Genomic DNA, 23,939 nt, shown 5'->3' with positions numbered 1-23,939 from the left:
TAAGGAAGATGTTGCCTTAGGTTCAAGCTAGCCTTAATGATGGAATAAATGTCTCTTTTGAAATGTAATTCATAACCTTACAAATCTAGCAGAGAATAAAAAAGGGACACAAATTGCAAGAATATAAATCATAGTTTGAGTACCCAGTGAATCCCTCTGCATCATAACTAGACATCTATCAATCTTCTACAAGCAATGTCTTGGTACATGATTTACTAAGCATGTGTTTGAGATAATTACAAAAACATATTTTAATAATTAGGGGCTGAATGCAGTAGCTGAAATGTGTAAGGCTTACAAACATTACCTACTACCTTATAGTTCACTCTCAAGTTTTTCTGGTAGTTCCCAGACAGAGCAGCCTCACAAAAATATGGAACGTTGTGTTACAATTTGTCAGATTCTGAATACAGACAACTTCAGAATTAGAGAGACTAAATCTTGCACTGCAGACACTACAACAGAAGATATCCTCAGCAGGAGTTCAGATGCACAGGAAAGCTACTGAGAAAGTAGTTGAAAAGTCCATTCATAAAACTTTTATTCCACTTACATCAACTTAATACACATGTTCTTAACAGTTATGTTTAGATTGTTCATGAAAATTTTCAGGAGACATTAAACAAAGCTAGCCATCATCTCAAGTTATTTCCCTGTTAACTATTTTTACAGCACATGCATGTTAGGCAAAGTATCAAAAAAAATCACAAAAGCAAAACCCTAAAAAAGTTAAATACATGGGTTTGTTTTACTGCTGTGCTCGATATACAGTGTAATTATGGATATCAAGCATTTCATTTTTTACTGCATCTTTACTTGTACATTTGTTCTTAGGTTGCCTAAACCATTTAAATACAAATAAATTGTGTAGCAAAAATAATGAAAGCAACAGCAGGTAACTTTACAAGTAATGGAATGTGAACCGTTTCTGCCCTTCTCTAGAGAAAGTTCATTTGGTTAGCAAGCCACTTTAAGGAACATCTTTCAGCTTTAATCAAAGATGCATTCTTGGATTGTAGATTCCACAGATTCACATGATTGACATGTAATATCCATGGGACATTAATTTTCCTTTGCTGCGCGTTCCAACTTTGAAGTACCCACATTCACTACACCTATGTGGTTGCAACCATCATCCCTTTTTTAAATCACTGTGACAGACCAATATGCAAGCAGTTTTTCATTGCTCAACATAGGAAGTTGTTTAACACTGGCTTTTGTGGGAAGCCACAAAGTACCAAGAGTACTATGCCAAACATGTAAAACTTTTATAAAAATTCCACATCCCTACATTGGCCACCTTGGATGAAACAAAAGTTCCCCAAATGTTAACTGGCTCTATTCCCCTAATATTAAACATAAACCACATGGGAAATATAGAAATCCAAATAGAAGTAACATAAACCTGTCATAAATCGTAAACAAAAACTATTTGTGGGACAGCATGGATGACAAATGGTCTACTGTGTAAATTTTAGAATGAGGCAGACAAAAATTGGAAGGCTGGTTAATTCTCCCCTCCTTCTCCTGCTTCAGCTTCATCTCCTTGGGTATCTGATGTCCACAACTGTTTAAAAAAATGCAGACACGTGTTACTGTTTAACATTTAGTTGCATGAAGTGTTCAGCAGGATCATCCCCTACAAAGCTATGCTTTAAGAAAAAGACACTCTTTCAAGAGTGAAACTACTAAGTAAAATAAATCTGTGCTACGTATTTTACTCATAATTAGACTTCAGTTTTTATTAACAATGGCTATCTGATAACTTAGCATTAAGGACTTCTTTATCCTTATTTGTACAAAATATTTAAAAAGTCCAAGTACTTACTGTCAAATTGTCTCTCAGTAACTGCATTATTAGTGTGCTGTCTTTGTATGACTCTTCACTTAACGTATCAAGTTCAGCAATGGCTTCATCAAAAGCCTATGGTTAAAAAAAAGTACATTTGTACATGCAAAACCTGTTAAAAATACTAAATTTAGTGTAACAGACTATCAACTCACAGTCTTTGCAAGGGAACAAGCTTTCTCCGGTGAGTTCAGGATCTCATAATAGAACACAGAGAAATTTAGAGCCAGTCCTAATCTGATAGGATGTGTTGGTTGCATCTCTTTTTTGCTGATTTCAAATGCTTCCTGGTATGCTTGTTGCGACTGCTCCACTATCCCTGAAAAAAACAAAGACCAAACACCACATTAGCAACTTTATTTGGAGTTTACAAAGCACAAGTAAACTAAATTTATTTGTCACATACACATACAAGATAGTTTGGTTTCAGAAAGTGATTATTTTTAAAGTGCATGCAATATTTACAGAAGTATGCTATTGTGTGCAGCTTTTTGTATTGTTACATTTATGTAATCTGGATGAACTAACTAATATACTTAGGTTTTCAGATTAAAATCTTAAAAGTAGAACCTGAAAAATGTGACTTTTGCAAGGTTTGTTACTTCTATAGGTTTCTTGTATGCCAGAAAAAGCTACCAGCTATTCAACTATCTCCAGATATTGTCAAAAGTAATAGTATTAGACTGAAGAACACCAAGAATCTACTCCTCCAATTTCTGGTTATACTAAGATCTCCTAGCAGGTGGTTCTTATCATCACAGCAATAGTGCTTTTTAAGTGATATATTACATTTAAATATAGAAGCCTTGGTTCTATTATGCTAGGAAATATGGTAAGTTTTAAAACTAAATTTAATGTTAAAACAAAATATAAAGCAAAAAAAAAAAAAGTCCAAGTTTTAAAAAGGGTAAACTGGTCAGCAAATAGTTTAAATGACAGCCATAACTAACATTTCACTGTACTGTAATTCATTATCAGTAAGATAGCATCCAAGCCACAAGGAATGCTAATGATTCTTTCTACTGGCAACTGTCTAGTCAAAACTGTCATATAATTATTTAATTTTTCTTACTGGCATGTTTATGCTAGTCTTTTGAAAGCTAAGGGCAGGCACCTGGACCGGATCACATATGTGGGCAGGGAGCTGGAGGAGTCTTTTGTAATTGTAATATGCCTATTTTGGGATCACACTAGTACTTTATCTGTTACTCCTTTCAAAGTGTAAATGGTGCCGAAACTTTTTGCAATCCTAATCAGTGGGGGAGGGGGCTGCAAAGGGCAAAGGAGTTGCACGCAGCTCTGGACCACCTGCTGCAAGCTGTGGACCACAAGTTAAGGAGTTTTGTGACAAGATTACTACAATTTTAACACAGCAAGGTTTTGATAAAAGAAGTATTCTAGCCCAGAAGAGGCAACCACTAGAGAGGCTAATAATACCAATTTTAAAAAATGACCTTCTGGCATAGCCAGCATGGAATGATGGAATGAATGATCTAGATCGGAACATCTATTTTTAAAACACTGACAGACACAATTTACTTCAGCCTTCCTGAGCCTGATGCCCTTCAGACTGTTGGACTACAATTCCCAGCCAGCAAAGAATACAATACAGGCCTTGTTATAAACAGGCAGCAAATGGTTAAGTACTGTTTTTTATGCTGTCAAATTCTGGTAGTCAAACATACAAAGCGTGAGGCATATTTGGGGTTGCTGTCTTACTAATACCCAGAATAAATGGTGGTAGTTATGTTTGCTACTCACATGAGGACAAGGAGCAACTACATTTTCATTTTATTATTGTTTCAAGTTATAGTCCATCTTTCCATCTCTAGCTCACTCAAGGAAATATTGCCTTGCATCCTATAACCAGAGAGCAGGGTAGGAGAAAGCCTTTTCTTGAGTAGAAGATAAATAAAGAGGCATCATGGACCTTAGTATTTAGTCACATTTATACAGAGATGAGTAGTTACTCAGACAATCAGATCCTAAGTGTTTTAACATTAAAAACCAACAGTTTGAATTGTGTTCAGGGCACCATATGAACCCACTACTTTGGGGCAGCCTAACTGGGACATTTTATACAAACTGAAGCTTCATGAATCTCCAAACCTGTTGTAACTGATTGCCCAAGTTAACATTTATTTGTTATACTGTATTTATAGCCTGCCTTTTATCCAGGAGTGTATGTTTTCTCCTGTCTGTTTTTTGGCCACTCATGTTAGGCTGATCTTAGATAATGGCTGAGGATGAACTTGAATGGGACCTCCTCAATGTCAGTCCAACATCTTAACTGCTGTAGCATACTAACTATCATAAAAATACTACAGTACTCAAGTTATTTTAAAAATCCAATGTTTAATTACTGTTGGAATTAAATTGGAACTGAAATCACGTAAGAGATATGGTATGGCACTATTCTGCTTCTGGGGCACGTTAACACTGGGCTTCATCATTTCTTCAAACTCTCCATCTCCAGAAGCAAAAGAGATTGGTAACAAAGAACTCAAATGGTCTTAATTCCTTCCACTCTTACTATGCAACTTGAAGAAACTATGTATTATCTTAATATTCTTCCTTACTCAGTACCTTGTGTCCTCTGTGTGGGGGGTATGGCTCTACCTATGCTATTAATCTCAATGCTCCTCAATGAACTGAGAACACACACAGCACAATCTAGATAATAAGTTTAGTATATGTGAACTAGGTCATACTCATTTTTGCAGGCAAGAGCCAAAAAGTATGCTGCAGAACAAAGAGAAACCACACATTAAGCTGCTTGCCACTTTGCTCTAAGGATGGATCAGTATTGCTTCAACACATTCACCATCAGCACTTGAATCCTTATAGGTAGATTTTCAACAGGAAAACCACTTTACTGCCCATTATGCATGTGTGGAGTATGTGTGTAATTGGGCTGAGGCTTCTCTAGAACACAGGAGCCAATCTGCTATACAGCTCCTAGCAGTCTTGTAAATACAGCAGCAGTTACTCCCTTTCTGCATAGCCACAGAAAAATGCCTCTGGGCCACATAGGCCTGCCAGAAGTGTTGTTTTAAAATAACAATGATACCAGCTGCAGTCCAATGCTTTGTTTTGGAGGGTGCACCCATCTGCCCTGACAACAAACAAAAGTTAATTTGAGGTTACAATGACTGGCCACTGTGGCAACCATTTTGACAGTGCCCTCAACATTCTAAATGTGCTCACTGGCCCAGAACGACCGAAGACCACTGCTCTGCAGTATGCAAATCTCATGTACAATCCTCAGCATTGGTTAGAAACCAACCTTATCAGGGGTTGCCTTCTTCTGCTTCTTAGAAGATCCTCCAGTCTCTGAAACCTATTTGGCATAGCCATGCAACAAGGTCAGCTACATTCATCACAGCAAGGCACCACAGGGGGAAACTGCACCTGTTACTTTGTCATTTGTCAAATAGTTCTCAAAATCACCAATGATGCAATTCAATAAAAGCTGATGATTTGGCCAATATTGTACTAAGGAGGCTTATCTCCCTATACTGTTATTCACTCTACCAGTATTTAGGAAGACGATATAGAGATTCCCTATCATCATATTTGATGAGTTTTTACCAACTGTTCCAGAGTAGGGCCAGTATAATACTAGCAAGAGTGACACAGCAGGTTCCAACAACTGTTAGCTGTTCTTGCTCTTTTCCCTCCTTATCTGAAAAAGAAATCTGTTATTGAAGACTTTGCTTTTCTGAAGGCGGTATTTCCATCCCCTGGGAACAGCCTTTGGTCTCTCCTCCTGTAAGCTCTGAGGCAATCATCTCAGAGAGCTCTGATTGCCCATATATTTATCAATACAGATTCTACTCATTTGACAAAATTATTTGGTTCACTTTTTTTTTTTACAAAAAGTTTGCTGAACATACATTAGATGATGCTAATAACACTGTATACACGGAAGTCCAGTCTTACATCAGAACCTAAATAATTGTTGAATATACAAGTAGTCCTTGGTTAACAATCACTTGTTCAGTGACCATTCGAAGTTATGACAGTGCTGAACAAGTGGTACTTACGGCCGGTCCTCAAGGTTCCATCCATCCCAGCACCCCTACGGTCACACAATCGCAATCCAGGCACTTGGCAACCGGCTTGCACTTACGACGGTCGTAGCATCCTGTGGTCACGTAATCACCATTTGCAACCTTCCCTACCAGCTTCCCACAAGCAAAGTCAATGGGGAAGCTGGCAGGGAAGATCACAAGTTGCTCCTGCCACTTTTTCTCCTGAAGAGCCTGGCTACAGAGTATGAGATCTCGGGGATCTCGTACACCATAGCATGCACCTACCTGCAACACCCCCTCACCTGCACTCTGCAGTGCCTGCCTAGCTGCACTTATGCCAGGCTGCAGCAGCCACCCTTTGTCCAGCTGGGCTGTGAAAGCTACCTATGCACCCTTCTGCACTCCACAGGAGCCACCTCCTGCCCGGCCATGGTTGTGCCATGGCAGCCACCCCCCACTCAGCCGCACTCCATAGAACTCACCTATCTGCAGACCTGCTTGCGAGTTGCCCAGGACCTGCAACTTCCTGCCGGCTTCCCTGCTGTTTTTGTTAGAAGCCGGCAGGAAGTTGCAAATCAAGTCACATGAGGTCCTGCTTAACGACAGCAATGGGGACTGCTGGGATTGCTGTTGCTAAGTGATGCGTTCATATGATGTTGCGCTTTATGACCGCATCACTTAATGATGGAAATTTTGGTCCCAATTACCACTGTAAAGCAAGGACTACCTGTAGCAATAGTGATGATAAAAAAAAAATCACTGATGGGTTTCAAATGAAGGTATCTGATAGAATAAGCCATCCACTAAATCTCCTGAATCAATCAATGTTTAAAGTTATGAAAAGATATATACATACATGTACATATATACCATATTAGTAGATATATTATAGTAATTCAGCAATAGAACAAACGGATTAGAATCAGTTTAACTTTTACCCAAAAAGGATGATTTAAGCTTAGGGAATTATTTCTTGTGACAAGAGTTGAATCAGATCTGCCTATCTGATTTCTGTCTCCTCTTCTGAGATAGACAGATACACATAGCTACATACACATCTCATCATGTTCATTGGCAGCACATGAAGCCAGTAATAGTCTGCAGTGGCAGGAACCAGGAAGTAAAGTCTTTATGCCCAGTATGAACAGAAGATGAAAACAGGAGCAGTAGTCATACATTTGTGCCCTGCCCCCCAATAATCTTTTTTTCCCCTTTATAAGCAATTTTATTGACTCAGCTGGGAGTTGCACCCTATCCTTAGGCCTACAAGATATAAGGAAGCAAGAATGCTATGAATCACCAGTAATTTGCTTAGTATATGACAGATAATCTTGTTCCCAAATTCCAGCTCAAGCTAGCAGTTTCTTCTTGCCCTTTTGTTCAAAAATATGAGGGGAAAAAGACAAACCTTTGGGGAAGCTTTGCTTATATATTTTGTATTTATTAGCAATATGTAAAATGGAGCAATTCATTTCCTGAATGTTCCATTTTCTCCCCCAGAATGGGTTGATCCAAGCATATGGGGATGATTAATATCTGTAGATGTATATATATTTAGAACAGGAAGTAACTTATAGTATTCTGGACAGTCTGACCCTGCAAGATACATTTCTTTAAATGCATGAACTGTTCCAGAATGCTTGGATTGGCCTATTCTGCAGAAGAAATGGAACATTCGGGGGGGGATGCCCCCAAAACAAATGGCTTTTTTTTTTAAATAGTATTTCTTAGGAAGGTGCAACACTTTGTATTTGAAGGCAAAAAGGTGCTTCAGAGCACATGATGGTGCAAACATTGCATTTAGCTTCAACTGCTTAAATCAAACATATATTTTCTCATGGGACAGGCATGCAATCCTGGGAAAAGGCACTGTTGCTTTAAGGAATACTACGTAGTTGCTACAAGTATGCCCCCAAGCATTCTGAAACTCCTTTTAGGTTTTAAATCTGAAGCATTACATGTCGTAATATTTATGTGTTTTCTCAGAATTAATTACAATGCAGATACCACTCAGTATTTGATTTTAACAAGAAGAATACCATCAATGGTTCAGCACGGCTATCAGAAAAACCCTGGAATAGAGCTTTGAAAAAAGGGTCGGTTCTCCAGTTCTGAACATCTGACATACACCTCCCTTCCCTTTCTAGAAATACTACTGATATGATTAGTGATCAGGGAAGGGTTGGCTGTGCCATTTTCAGTTCCCCTTAACATTGCTTAGTAGTGCACTTTAGTTTCATCTCTATTTGCAAAACCGATCTCTCTTCTCAACATTTTCTTCTGCATTTATACCTTCAGCTCTCATTCAGAACAAGAAATGGTCTTAACTGTATATTTCTTCCGAATACCTTCCAGCTTCTACTTTACTTCAATTGCAAGTAAATATAAGGTCAGAAAATTTTGCTTTATGAAATAACTGAAGAACAAAGCAGAAAATAATTTCATATCTCTATTTTAATCTCAGAATATTTTTTCTGTAGACTGGCTCCATTTGCAATTGTCTTCTATCACAATGTCTCTGAACTGACTCAGTTTTCTCTGGTTTCCATCTGTCATCCCTCCCCACTTTTCTGACCAGTCAGCTTTCATTCTTCCCATATCTTGCTACCCTACCACCTCAAAAATTCTGGATCACACATTAGAAATCAACCACATTCTTTCACCTGCGCTGACCAAATTGTCCCGATCACATTTGATCGATCTTCTCAAGTTCTCAGAGAACACATCTCAAGCCACAACAAGAAAGAACCCGGACCTGTAGCCATTCCAGCTTAATCTACACTCATGCCTGACATCTGAATCTGAGATATAATCAGCTGCTGCTGTAATTTTAATAAGGTATTGATAGCCATTTAAAAAATTAAATGGTATCCATTTTTATTAATACTAGGAGCCAAAGTTCTACTATAATATCACCTTATGAAATCTACCTGATATTAAAGAACATATATAGTGGAAAACAATATATATATCTTTTGTGTATGTGTGTGTGTGTATGTATGTGTGTGTGTATGTGTGTGTGTGTGTGTGTGTATATATATATATATATATATATATATATATACACACATACACACACTCATAAAGACAGTTATGCAATAGTGAGAGAGGACAATGAAGACTATGTTGCCTAAATATACTACCTCGCAACAGTTAATTGTATGTATTCAAATATTAACAAGAACATCTTTAAATCTGTGTCCTTGAAGCAATTGGTACCCTCACCTACGTGTGCTGGGAGTTGTATTCCAGTATGTCTCCAGGGCACCAGTTTGGGAAATATTACCATAAAGCAACATTCCATTGCTGCAAAATTCAGGTATATGTTGCCATTGCTGAAAATATTTAAAATACTTCCTTTATCGACTTACATCAACAACCTCACCAACAGTTCTTATTCTACTGAATATAAATCTACTGAAAATGTAATGCTAAAAAAATAACACACTGTACCTTTCTTGTCATCACCAGCAGCAACCTCAGCCAAGTAACGGTAGTAGTCCCCTTTCATTTTCAAATAGAAAACTTTGCTTTCTGCTTGGGAAGCATTAGGAATCAAAAACTTTTCCAACAGAGACTGCAATTAAGAAAAAAGTAGTCAGAAGGTTTTACATACTGAGAACTTTTAATATGTTATTGACTATTAAAATTGGCTAAACTCTTGTAAAATGTTTTCTCATTTGTGCTGCAGAGAATCAAACTACTGTATTTTATATACTGTACTAATGTTACAAATTAATTTAGAACATTTAGCCTTTTTAAAACTAGCTTATCTGAATATGCATACTTATGTTTAGTATGTGTGGCCCAAAATAAAGAAAAAAAGGTACAAGCCAATTTATGTAAAGCTTTTCTGTTTAACCATCCAGAGCCAATTCTTAGTTTCAGTAAGTAATCAAGCAAACGTATAGCAGCTTGATCTCGTTACCTGCTGTAATACACAGAAAAAGTAGAATCAAATTCATTTGCTCCATTTGAAAGTTACTGAAGGCAAATAGTTACTAGAAGATTCACTAGTTCTATATTTGTGGCATCTGAACAGGACTGTTCTAATAAGCCTTATGTAAAGTGCTTGCCAAACATTTATACAAAGCATTTAAGTGCTGCTGGTCTTTCAGCACATAAAGGTATCTTCAAAATGAGTAACAGCTATTAAATGTAGTGGTTTCAATTGCTTACTATTCTCCACATTTAGATGGATTTTCATAACCTTTTCTCTACTTTTAAAACACAGTTGCCCAAATAGCCTATGTTACTACTCTTATTTTAGAAACCTGATATGCAATCATTAATTCAGAGATTTCAGGATAGCTTATAATATTAATGTAGTAAAATAAAAAAATCTTAGACTAGGTAGAAAATGCATCAAGCTGCATCTATGCATGTATGTATCCTTTCGCTACTTCATTCTGCATTCCATATTCTTTAACTGATAACCCACTGACTTATTCCCTAAGCAAAAGAAACTATCTGAAAATGAACCTGCTCAGGAATTTTTTAAGCAACTGCTTAGCCAAATAGGAATTACTTTTCTAATAATGACTTCAATGTAAGGCTAATGATTGATTCAACCAGAGAAGCAGATCTCTGGATGCTAAATCCACAATTAGGCCTGCCTATGTGACCAAATTATTTAACGGTTACTCCATATGCAAGGGAGATACGAACAGAAAAACAGCTCTCACATGGCTACTGTAACATTTAAAACATATCAACAAATTAAGATTAAAAAGTGCAATAGTAACAGAAATATTGAGGAAAAATCACCCAATTTAACAGTTACTATAACTTCCATGTTAACTATGACAGACCAACTACAGTATATAGATTTTGCCTTAATAGTAAACAAACTATTATGCATTCTTCCAGATGTTTAGCACTACAAAAGAAGGCAAATTTACACTAATCCTGGTCATCAATGAAGGAACTTGGAAAAACGTGTTTCAATACCAAAGGCAGAATAACATCATAGTTCCAAAAGACTGTCACTGAACTACAAACTGTAAGAATTATGTTATCTCTAAACACAATTCTAACTGATATACTGGAAGTCTACTGAAACTGAAAAGTTTCTCTTCGTAGCTGCTGCAAAAGCTTCCAAGCAGTTTGGAGGATATTAAAAGGAAATTGCTGTCAGTTCAGAAAGAATTATCAGGCTATCTCTTTATCCAGAATTTTTGGCTGAAAAGGGTCACTAATTTTTTAATATAAGCACCAATATTCCATTCAGCAGTTAGTTAGATTTTAAGGTGAGAAACTCTAATCATATTCAGGTTATGTGCTCTCTTAAATTGAATTGCTGCCATTTTCATACTGAGCCAGGTGTTTGTGGCAGAAAAACATTTATTTCCTAATTATCTACCCTTTATGTATTGTTCTTTTAATACTCTGTAGGTGAGAAATTAATGACCTGCTCTTTTGCAAGAATTGCAAAGAGAGCAATACCTAATAAAACACGTGGCCTCAAAAACAAAGAGCCAGCTGCATTGGTAAAAACTGAACTTTTCTAATAAAGCATGAATAATTTCAAAGCTAGTAACTGATTCAAACAAGATCAAACAAAGATGTAAGGAGTATGCTTAAATACTGTGCAGTAGAAATGTAATCATTTAAGGTACCTTAGAAGATATTCCTTTCTTACAAGAACCTCTAGTACTAAAAGATGAAGTTAGATCAGCACTCTGGTCATTACCAAGTCAGAAGGCTATAGGAACTGAGGAAATATCCGCAGAAATATGGCAAGCAATAGGAGGATCAGTAAAGATTCTAACCAAGCTATGCTAGCAAATCTGGGGAATGACACAATCACCAACAGACTGGAAGAAATCAATCTACATTCCAATACAAAAAGAGAGAGACTTAACAGAGTGTGCAAACTATTGTATAATACCCTCTTAATGTCATATGCTAGCAAAATAATGCTTAGGATCATCCAATGCAGAGTGGAAAAAGAGATGCCAGATGTTCAAACTGGCTTTAGAAAAGGCCAAGGAACACAAGACATTATTGCTGATACATACTGGATAATTGAGAAAGGTAAAGAATACCAAAAAGGTCACTATGCCTCTATTATAGGAAGGCTTTTGACTCTGTTGACCACATCAAGTTGTGGAACGTGCTCAGAAAAATGGGAATCCCAGAATAACCTATTGTTCTCATGTGAATCCTATACAGAGGTCAGGAAGCCACAGTATGGCCAAAACATGGAGAAGCAGGCTGATCGCAGATTGGCAAAAACGTGAGGTAAGGCTGTATACTCTCCCCTTATTTAATCAACCTACATCCTGAATATATATTAAGGGAAGGTGGATTGGAAGAAGATGAACATGTTTTTAAATTGGAGAAAAAACATCAATAGCCTGTGCTATGCTGATGATAGTACTCTGATAGCTGAAAATGCAAAGGATCTGCAAACTCTAGTAATAAAAGTCAAGGAGCACAGTAAAAAAATTGGACTAAATTTAAATATAAAGAAGACCAACTAATGACAAGTACAACAAACCTTAGAATTGACAATGAAGATACTGAAGTAGTAGATAGCTTCTGCCTTTTAGGATCAACCATAAACAGTAAAAAAAACAAGCAGTCAAGAAATACACCAGACTAGCACTTGGTAAAGCAGCCATGAAAGCCTTGGAGAAGATATTTAGCTACCATGATGTGTCTATACTTACAAAGATCAGAATAGTGTAAACAAAGGTATTCCCTGTGACACTCTATGGAAGCAAAAGTTGGACTTTGAAGAAGCAGGTAAGGAAGAGTATTGATGCTTTTGAACTTTGGTATTGGAAAAGACTTCTGAGAATACTGTGGACAGCCAAGAAAACAAATCAATGGATCATCAAACAAGCCACAAATGACCAGGCTCAAAGCATCCTATTTGGATACATTATATGAAGACCTAGCTCTCCGGAGAAGGCTCTAATGCTGGGAAAGGTGGAAGGAAAACGAAGAGGTTGATCCACAAGGTGGATATATTAAGCTACAGTGGTGATGGGTGCTCCATTGAAAGACCAGGCTAGAGACAGACTGTCATGGGGTAAATAGAGTCAACACTGACCTGATGGCACATAATCAATTTCAAAGCAGTTACCTGGAAAAGTGTAATAGAAATTGCACTCCACATGGGATCATTTTGACAATTTATTTCAAAATAATAAGGAAAAAAAAGCAGACATTTGTACAGTAAATAAAGCTCTGGAGGCTGCAAATGTAAAGATAAATGACCAGAAATTTCATATAAAGGTAAAGGATAGCTGTTGCTTTCTATTCCTCTTCTGTACAAAAATTAAGCAGACTGGCAGGGAAGAGAAATCCCCATTTTACAACCATCTCAAAATAGTTTCGTGTAGCCCCAACAGACTAGCAATTAAAAAAAATAAATCGAAGTCCAATAACTTTAATATTTAAGAAAAGATTGCATTTGTTATTTAAGAAGTTAAACCAACTAGCATTTCTTAGAGGAGAGAGGATAATTTGAAGGCAATTTCACATTAAATTTGTTTTTTATAAAGACTATAAACACAAAACTGTCCTATTTTGATAACAGAATTTATTAATCCTATTAATAAATTTAAGCTTAAGCTTTATAACATCGTATCATCTGACCCCCACAGAGAAAAAGTGTTATTCAGCAGCCTGATGTTAACGAACCAATTCTGCTTGCATATGTGTGAAAGAAAAGTGTTGTTAGAATCTGGTCTATGCATATGAAAGAGGAGGAACAGCTGGCCTGGATATTGATAGAGCTAAGCTGGAAGAGAGGCCTCATGTTCAGCTTTCTTCTGGCCACCAAGATCTGTTGCCTGTATCTGTAAGAGCAGCTCTATGCACTTTCCAGTTGCAGAATCAAAACTCATTAAGTTGTAATGTACATTGATCAACTCATACATAAACAGATCAGCACTAACTATTAGTGGACAGCACTCTTTGCAGTTTGCTGCCATTGTAAAAAAAATGCCACTGTTGCCCAACATTTTCCATCTAATCACAAGTAACCACACTAAAGGACAAAATTATGTTCGGCAACAAAATTATCAAATAACGTGCCACTAATATGTGAAAGCAGGAGATAGCATTGCAGCTGTGTGCTCATCTAACGCTTCCAGTGCCTGCCATCTTTCCTCTACAACTTATTTTTCACCAAGCCTCTTTCCTTCCTGCCCATTTTTATGGGCAAACATTTACCTGGAACCTAGCTGTGGAAAAACTGCCAAGGACTGGATCAAAAAACAAAGCAATAATGTTTTATCCCTTATCTCTCCTCCATGTGCATATTTGAAATTTCTTTTGCCACCAAATGTACATTTGTTCACTATGGTATAGTCATATAAATTCAGATGAGATGCTTGTGGTACTAAGATAGATTTAGTTAATGGGCCATTTTTCTACAAATAATGTGAAAGATAGGGAGAGCATGAAATTCACAGCTGCAAATAAGCCATGAAGCTATTCCTTTTACTTGTAACTGCGACTCAAGAATCTTCTCTGTGCCATTCTCTTAGATGTTGGCAACATTAACACGTTTCTGAATTTTATACCTTCTAATGCCAACAGTGGTATTTTTAATATATCAAACTGTATTTTCACACAGTGAAGAATTTCTTTTCTGCTATTACTGTATAAATACTTATTGGTATCGACTTCTCTCAATAATTCTGTATTTTAATATCCTTCCCAAAAGCTGGCACACTGCATATTACTTTACAAATCAACTATTATATGGTCACTATAGCTACACAGATAAATCACGGTCTTACACAAAATGGCATTTTATCAGCAGCCTAACAGATTGGTTGTCCTGCCCAATCTATGTCCAAACTTCTGGCATTTTTTGAATTCTTGAACAATTAAGAATATATCCTTGATGATAGTGTAGCGCTTTTACTTTTATCACTTTACAGTATAGTGTTATAACTAGCACAAGCTCTCAGTTTTGTCCAAATCCATGTATTCACCAAACCCAAAATACAACAACTCTAGCTGAAATGCTTGCTGTCAACTCATGTTTTCTTTCCTGGAATACCATTATTTTCTCAAAAACCAATCTGAGCCACAGAAGGTAGAATATGTAGGCAGAGATGTAACACTTCCAAACCACACTGTACTGACAATTCATTTTCTATAGTTTTTAAGTTACAATATTAATGTATTGTTTCTTATTTATATTAAAAAGCAAGAGTGTATATAACCTAAATTATATAATTTAGTTATTAAATACAATTACATATTAATTATAATTACAAAATATAGAATGTGATTTACACACACACACACATACACTGACTTTAGAGATTTTATTCAGAACTGAGTTCCTATCGGTACTCAGTTGACCCATTATATAATTACATTAAAGGTTTAGATGTTTTTCCTCTCAGACAAACAAGTTGCAAATAGTGAAGAACTCTGTTCCAATAAATTAACCTTCTATTTAAGATTCTTTGCTGGCCCATTATGAAGGAGGAAGAAACCAATTTTTAGTATTCAGCTTCTTATATGCAGATGCTAATAATGAGCATTAAAATCAACTGGGATTTCAGTAATTATATTGCTGATGAATTGAACTATTAATGTTCTATTTCCCTTTTGATGAACTGAAACATTTTACTTGTCCCAAACAAATAGGACTAAGAGCAATGCAGCCATAAAGAAAAGTGCATGGTTTTTCCCCAAAAGTTATTGCCTCTTCTAAATACACCAAGCCAATTATAATCTTTATATTATTTAGAAGAATTCTTCACTGTTTTGCTTCATTTGAATTATTCTGGAGGAGTTACACCTAACTAATTAGCATTATTGATTTCTGACAGAAAATTAGAGATGAAAAAGTACATTAACTTTAGTAAAGAACTTGAAGTGTTTTGAAATGAGTCCATCACTGACAAACCCACTTCTTTTAAGAACCAGACGCAAGACTTTCCAAGCTTTAGCACTATTGATCTCCAACTCAATGAAAATGGAATGAGGGAGGGGTCTCCATACACCCTTGCATGAGACATCTCATTAATTGAGGTTTCTAGACGTCTGAAATGTTTTCACAAAGACTACACAGAACCAGTTTTTGAAGTCACACCTTATCCTTCATTCTGCTAACCATATACTTTTTAAAAATGTTTCAAATTTGGGGTGAAATTCATTCCAGTCTAAGAATGCAGTTTTTGGGATGGCAAAGCTAGCCTTACAGTAGATCTCAGCTGCCACCCTGACTTACTGGACTTATTACTGATTAGGAATATTATTTTCTAATTCATAGCAATGCTTCTCTATTGATATCTATATGAAAAACATGTTTATAAATTAGCAAATTCTATACACTGATTCCACTGGAATATTTTTCCCTGCTTTCATTTATTTGCACTTACTAAAAATGAAATTATGTTAGGTCTTAACAAAAACTGTGGCAGAAACATGCTTTTTTATATCAGTTAAGAATTTTTCATTTTGAGTTCGCTTCAAGGGAACTGTGATTCAATATTATATGGATATTGTAATGTAGACTATCCATTTTTGCTGACATTATGAATAGTATCTAGAAACCATAGTTTAATAAAAAGATAACGAACTGAAAAACTTGATTAGTTGATTTATCATACTTTAGTTCATACTGGCAATCTCACAAGCTTATTTGCAAAATTTTAGAATTTTTGCTCTCTGCATAAAGAAAGGGAATTAACCAATGCTAGTGTGAACAGAGGTGGCTCATACAATTTAACTTTTGTTTAATTTAGATGTTATTTGGTATACTTTAATCAGCAGAGCTAGGCTATCATTTTGAAATCTGGATCTAAATGCCTGAAAAAAAAATGTAAATGAAGCCATTTCAAAGAAGTTGCTTAATGATCCCAGTTTTAAAAATGAGGCACCTGAAATTTCAACATACTTATTTCTTTATATTTGTACACCGCCTGACTCCCAATGATTCTGGACGGCTCACAAGATACAAACTAGACTTTCTATTCATCTGCTCAAAATGCTTTCATTCAGAAACATTTCCAAAATCCACAATCAATAACTATTAGGATTAACCAAAAATGGACAAAACTGTAGCTGTTTTTACAATGTTCAGATCTCTTTCATCAGGCAATGTTAAAAACTCCAGACTGTGAGAAAGGGGGAGAAGAGGAAGAAAATATAAATGGCTGACAAACTGAAGAATTGTATGATCAGTATTTTAAGATCAGTCTTGTAACAAATCCAGGCTTAAAACAAGTAAGTTTTACCAGAAACTTTCCATATTAGATTTAGGATTGGTTGTGTTCCAGGATGATGGAAATTGAAGTCAAAACACCTAGAATGTAGACTAATTCCTGGTTTCTAGCCACTCCCCAAAACAGAATATGCCAAGTGGAATTAAATATATTCACATCAAGTCAAAACCCTTTACAGTGTTAGCTTAGCATGTTATAGAAGTATGACCATGTATGTATGCTTATTCAAAAATCACACACACACATATTACTTAAATCAATTTTAAGATCAATTACATGACTGGCAAGAGAGGGGGATCATTCAGTCTGGTTATTATTCTCTCTGCCAAGTTAAGGTTTTAATTAACAAGTAAATGTTACAGCTGTGTTGGGACTGTATGGAATTATTGATTAGGAACTAATGCATTTCCCCCATACTTTTGCCTAGACGTAGCCAAGGCAGTTTGTGCTCACCAGGATCCTAACTTCCTTTCAGCACAGACGTATGTATTTTACTTGAACCAAAGGGCTTCCAGATGGTAGTAAGACAAAGGCAGAAAAAGGCAAACTGAGTTACAAATGATCAAGCAAGATTCAGCGTCAATGTTGTTTTCAGGTGCCAGCCAACAGCTTGTGCTACATTCCTGACAGGTGCTACAGCACCAACATAGTAAAATGCAGCAATAAATCTCCTCATGCTGTTTAGGGGCTGGAACTTATTAACTCTTCATAAGGTTGAGGATAACCTCCATTACCCAGTCCAACCTTGAAGGGGAGGCTGGGGCTCTTCATTACTGTTGCCACGACGTTAGCAAGCATAAATATGGATCTCTAAACCTCTTAATTCCTTATCAGTTGTAATTGTGGGAACTGACCCAAGTGTAGCACCACCGTCTGTGAGATAAAAGAGGAATCCAGAATTGTGTTCAATTCATGCATAGTGACTTTAACCTCCCTGGTATCCATGATAGCTTCTATGCCACTCTCCCAGAGAGTGATCTCACTGAAAAGAGCCTCCTTATAAAATAAGGGGTGAACCATAAAATATTTTCCCTAGCCTGTTTCATCCTTGCACATGTGATTCTAAAAAGTTCTAAATGGTTTACAACCCGGGACAAAAGGAGGACAAAACACGGCACAGAGAACTTAAAGGTAATTATGTGGTTCAACCACTACAGTTAAAAGCATCTGGCTCTGAGCAATGCCTGGTCAGGAGATCATATATGCAAACCAATCTGAGTTCGTGGAAGGAAATAAGGCCATAACAAGTACAAAGCCTCATATCCTTAATACATGATTCCACCCACCCCCCACATCCAGAATAGAGCCACTCGCTTTTGAGGGAGGAAGTAAAAGTTTATACTTTAGGAACATTGCTAGAAGGATGGGAATTTCTCCCCATCTTTCAATCCCAAAAGGGATGCTCAAGTGGAAAAGGGAAGCAAGTACTCATCCTTTAGGAAGCAAAAGATTAATTACGTTCAACACTCCTTTGAGCAAATACAAAACAAAAAATCTTGACTGAAGAGACTTTCCTTATTTCACTAAAGACCAAGAAGCTACATCCAATTTAGGCGAAAAGAATGCAGAACAAGAACTGAAATTAAAAAAAAAAAACCTTCCATGGGAATGGTATTGGTGATGAATGGGAGAGTGGACAATGGGTGGGAGAGGAAAGGTCTGAATTTGCCAGGGCAAATCTGGTGAGATATATACATACATACATACATACATATATTCCCCCTTCAAGTACCCAAGAATGAAGAAATGATCTACTGCCAATGAAAAAGAAATGTGAACTTTCTGTTCAACTCCTGAGCAAATTATTTCCACTTAAATAGTGCCTATTCATATGATAATAAAAGTGCCCCAATTACACATATACACAAAAATTGCTTCTCCTAGGAAGTAATATTCACTGAAAGACCCTAAATGTGTATTAGCCATATCTACTCTCTCTTGGATCAGATCCTTTATAAAATGAGGTTACAGAAAGCTTAGAGGGCCAGTACATATTAATACTTTGCTTATGAGCTATTTTCTAGGTTTAATAATGTTCTACAAAAAAGGAATGTTTCTACTTAGTTTATACCAATTCAAATTATCCAAATACGCAGTTCCCCTCCCTGATATTTATAACTAGAAATATATAAGGTTTGCCATCATATGAAGTGTTGCAATAATTTGGGTAAGTCAATTTCTAACATCTGATGGAAACTGAGACTACAGCTTTATATTAGTGGGAAAATAATTTAAACATTCAGGTTTCTATTAGCTAACAAATATAACATCACTTGCATAGCTCTAAAAACTACTATATTAAGCAGCATTTTGAAGTGTTTTTAGAAAGGAAAATGTATTTTTGCTATAGCTAAATAAAATTCACTCGGAGACTAATTGGCCAAGATGCTATTTAACATACATTCTACATCTCTTGTGATTATCACTCTAATTTCCTCAATGTCTTTTATATGGAGAAAAACCAAGGTAAAGGAATGACCTTCAAATTAATATGCTTAAAATATGGCTTTTGGACATACCTAAACAGTATATTAAAATGCATGTTAATTATGCTAGAATGATTGATTCAATGCACTAAAGGAAAGTTCTCACTGAAATGTATCCAATTTCAAATATTTGATTTTTTTTCATGTTAATACAAAAGCTACTAAAAGAAAAATTGCTGGTTTATCAAATAAAAAATAAGACTTAAAAAACACATTTGGTATTGCTAGATTTTTTTTATTCACACAATCACGTTTCAGATCAAAAAGTGCAATTACAGATAACTTGCTTTGAATTTACAGTTTAAACTAGACTTTTAGTACTGTTGCTGCTCTCTTTCCCCTCTTTCAAAGTGTTCTATATGGGTGAGTCATTGTTAACATTACATCATCTTATTTAGGGAGGGGCCTGATTTCTGTAATGAAAATTACAACTTCTCACACAAAGCATATATCCTCTAGTTTACACAGATAATACATATCTTACAAAAGCAGATAGAAATATTTTACTTTTCCAGAGAGCTAGCTGATCACATACTTCTCATTTACCTTTAATGAACTTATTTGAACACTGACATTGTTAGCAAGACTTAATTATGTCACTGTAATATCTAAATATCATGCTAGGTTTCCAGGTATAAGTTTTTAAAAAGATGAAAGTCATCCTACTATCTGATTTTCTAAAGATGGCAGTTCAAGAAATGTATAAGAGATTTTAAAAAATGCATAAAACATGTTGGAGTTTGCCTAAACAAGAGTTTATCCACTCTTAAATGTAAGAAAAAAAATTAAAATTAATTCTTACCAACACATCATTGCAGATGTCCCTTAGTTCAGTCTCAATTTTCTCTCTGTATTCTCGAGCCATTTGCTGCTTTTTCTCAGCACCTTCTGTCTTTTGTTCAATACTTGAGACAACTCTCCAAGATGACCTTCTTGCTCCTACAACATTTTTGTAAGCGACAGAGAGAAGATTCCTCTCCTCATTGGATAATTCTGCTCCTTGTTCAGTCACAGACTTCATGCAGGCTGCCATATCATCATATCTCTCAGCCTGCTCAGCCAGTTTGGCCTTCTGCACCAGCTCGTTTTTATCCATGCTGATTTCTCTACAGAATGAAAAATATCAAAATATTATCAAATACCTACCAAACAAAAGCATTTGGCATTGAACTGTCTCTTAGCAAGGGCACGGACAGACTGTTAAGGCTCCGGATCTTGTATGTATGAAAAACCAATGTACCTGAATTTGATTATCCTCAATATAAAATGAGTATAGGATTGCAAATTGAATTCCTATAATTTTGTCAGAATAGGAAGCAAATTTATTTCCTACCCAGTGAAAATACAGAAATAATCTAGGACCTCTGCAATTCTATAAAATTTCAAAGCAAGGAGTGGAAAGCATTCCCTTGAAAGTTTCGGTCTTCAATCCCTAGATGATCCTGACTTTTTATTTCAAGCAGCTTTGCTATTTTGAGATGCCCATTTTCGAATTTTGGCAATGTTAAAAATTTCATTGGAGAATGTCTTGTGAAAGTCATTTTTTTAAAGTGCAACTTAAGTTACAGATAGTACCAGCTTCTTTATAACCCTACATCCTTATACATAACTAAGAAAAATTTGATTATTTATCACTGAGTATACCCTATAGCTAAATCAAAGAGACTCCAAACTACATGTTAAGATTATAATACAAAGCTATTACTTTGGACAAAACTTGGCTCTACTTAAATATTCTATGATCAGGATGCAGAGCTGCAATCTTTGAGCCATACGAAGGGAACTACTCAGGTTTGAAAAACTTCTGATTGTAATCTATCACAATTTTAGCCACACAAGTATTTCAAAGAATCATTATGGCTTCTGTACTTCCTGATCGATAATAAAATTTAATGCTAGAGAATTCTAAGACGACAAAATACAATTTAGGATTTAAGTGGCACTGCGCCCGCACGGTAGCTCGTTTGCAAAGGACGATAGCATACCTCTGCTGTTTAAGTGAAAGGGAACACGTTGTGAAAAAAATCCGGAATAATCCCCTGTGGGGTAAAAGCCGCGAGCTGACTGTATAAAATGGTGCTGCTCCGTGTGGCCACGCTTATGCTGCTGCATTGGCAAAGCTCGGAAGGCGACCGAACGGTGAGGCTACGCGCAGAAAACGAATCCGACTGAGATGTGGGCGAGTAGGAAGAGGACAAGATAAGCCAGGCCAGACTTTGGTCGCTCCTCCCTGCGCCGCAACCGCCCTCCCGGCTCTTAAGACGCGAAGCGCCTTGTCTGGGCTCTTTGTCATGGCGGATTCGTGTCAGAGCCCAGCCCACTTCTGTGCACGTTAATCCCCCTCACCTCCGCCCCGCGCCGGGAGGGAGATGCAGCATCTCCGCCCCTGCAAACCGAAGAAAAGGGGAAGCCCAGGCGGCGCCTAACAGCGGGAGGACGAGGAGACACGCCCGCCCACCTGCCTGCCTTCCTGCCCCGATCCTTCCCTGCCCTGCGGCGCCATCCCGCCCCGAGGGGGCCTCTGGCACCGCGGCGAAGAGCTGCTCCAGCCCACCACCTTTCTCTGGCGCTCCTTCTCCCCCGCCCAGGAGAGGCGGCGGCGGCGGCGGCTGCTCTTTTCACGGCGGCCCCGCGGATCTCCTATGCGGCGAGGAGCCGCGGACCGCACCGGTTGGATGCGCCTCGCTCCGCGGGAGGCCACACCCTAGAAGCCACCCTGCAGTCACTCCAGACCGAGAACGAGAGGGCCTTCGCCTCCCGAAGGGGAGATGGGGGAGGAATGGAGAAGCCACCCGACTCCCCAACATGGCGCCCTCACAGGGCACTCCTCGTTTTACGCCTTCCGCCGCCCTCATGGAGAGGTGGCTCGCCTCCCCCGCGCCCGGCACGGGTGAGGAAGAAGGGGGGAGCTGCGCGGGCGGAGGGGAGCGAGCGGATCGGGGGCCGCAGCTCCTTCTCCCTGCCCGCCTCCTGGGTACGCCGCCTTTCTTAGCGAAGCCTTCCCAACGCCGACACCCCCGCCCGCTCCAAAGCGATCATAACCCCGGCGCTCCGGATGCGTGGAGAAAGGGGCACCGCCCCGCGGCTTCACCTGCCACCGCCTGGCCCCGGGCAGAGGGGCTCCCTCCCGAGCCGCGCGACTTTCTCCCGCTCCCCACAGGGGGAGGCGCGGGAGGCTGCCCAGGCAGGTGGGGCCGGCCGCACCTGTGCGAGGGCTGAAGGAGGAGAGGCTCCCGCGCCGTCAGCGAATGAATGGCCCTTCCCCAGCAGGCCGCTCGGGCGAGTCCGCCCGGCGGAGGGCCGGTAGCCGCCGCCCTTCTGCTCCAGGAAGAATGGGGCCGGCGAGCCACCGCCTTGCCGCTCGTCTTCCCCTTTCCTCCTCTACGGTCTCCTGTGCCCACTCAGCGGCTCCTGCTGCCCCACCTACAGTTTCCGCAGCAAGAAAGGAGGGCGATCCCAAGGCAGGACGCGAAGGAGCGCCCCGTAGGCCGTTACCTGCGAGGTTGAGGGTACCAGAGTCTCTAGGCGGGTGGACCGGCGCCGACTGTGCCTATATCGCAGCTCGCTCCGCTGCAGCCTCACTCTCGCTCTCTCAGCGCCACACACAGGGTCTCCGCCAATCACCGCGTCGCAACGCACGGGCAACACAGAGCCATGACGTCAAACGGCGCCATGGCAACCGCGCGCGGGCACGCGCCTGCGCCTACACTTTCCATCCCTCTCTCCTCCGCCCCACCCCGCGGTTGTCTCTCCCCTCGCTTCTCGCTCCTCCCAGTGCGATGGCTGCTGTAATCTAACCGCCGCCAGCGCGCGCTCGTTCGCGCGGCCTATCGGCCACGCCTTAACCCTGCTGTTACGCTCTCCCGACGACGGGGGACGCGCGTGCGCGCGCCCTAGACCCCCCCCTCCGTCTACCGCAGAGCGTGTTCGCACGCGCATGCGAGAGGGCCGCGCCTCTTCCCAGTGCGGCCGGCAGTTCAGCTTCTGGGAGGGGGGCGGGGCGGGATGGGACGGGACGGCGGGGCCTCTCTCTGTTTTTTTCGGGGCCGGTATCTCTGCGTTAGCGGCTTTGCCTATCCCTAATGTTTTGATAGAGGGGGCGAAGTGGACCCTCGCGCCAAGCGGCGAGAGAAACGCCCGACGCCTCCTTTCAGGCGCGCGCGCGGCCGCCGCTCGACTCTTTTTCCGGGTTTCCAGCCTTGGAGGCCTTGAGCCAAGTCTCAGTCATTCAAGGCCACAGAGGAAGTTCTCTCAGGTCCCTTTTCGATGGTTTGCTACATGTTTGAAAGGAGGGGGAAAAAAGTGCGGGGTTAGCGGGAGGCCCAGGTCCAACGCTACGATTAGATTTACTTTTAAATTAAAC

The 23,939-nt window shown here is 39.0% G+C and overlaps 1 protein-coding gene across 2 annotated transcripts; it reads right to left on the bottom strand.

The window, feature by feature from the left end:
* Positions 1 to 524: 524 nt before the first annotated feature.
* On the bottom strand, positions 525 to 23,228 carry YWHAZ (tyrosine 3-monooxygenase/tryptophan 5-monooxygenase activation protein zeta). 2 transcript variants are annotated; one of them, XM_007436926.4, is made up of 6 exons: positions 23,072 to 23,228; positions 20,379 to 20,682; positions 9,337 to 9,460; positions 2,005 to 2,168; positions 1,829 to 1,924; positions 525 to 1,567 (listed from the first exon to the last, which is right to left on the bottom strand). In XM_007436926.4, the coding sequence occupies exons 2-6, from the start codon at positions 20,670 to 20,672 to the stop codon at positions 1,508 to 1,510; spliced, it is 738 nt and encodes a 245-aa protein (XP_007436988.1). In that variant the 5' UTR covers positions 20,673 to 20,682; positions 23,072 to 23,228; the 3' UTR covers positions 525 to 1,507. The 2 variants fall into 2 exon arrangements, with proteins under 2 accessions (XP_007436988.1, XP_007436990.1); XM_007436928.4 differs by lacking the exon at positions 23,072 to 23,228 and adding an exon at positions 21,562 to 21,877.
* Positions 23,229 to 23,939: the final 711 nt, after the last annotated feature.

The sequence above is a fragment of the Python bivittatus genome, unplaced genomic scaffold, assembly GCF_059951505.1.
Source record: "Python bivittatus isolate LINGU-HERP-01145 unplaced genomic scaffold, Pbiv_v1 ctg000590_np1212, whole genome shotgun sequence".
NCBI lineage: Eukaryota > Metazoa > Chordata > Lepidosauria > Squamata > Pythonidae > Python > Python bivittatus.
Note: the sequence above shows the minus strand (reverse complement) of the source record. Positions and strands in the feature narration are given on the sequence as shown.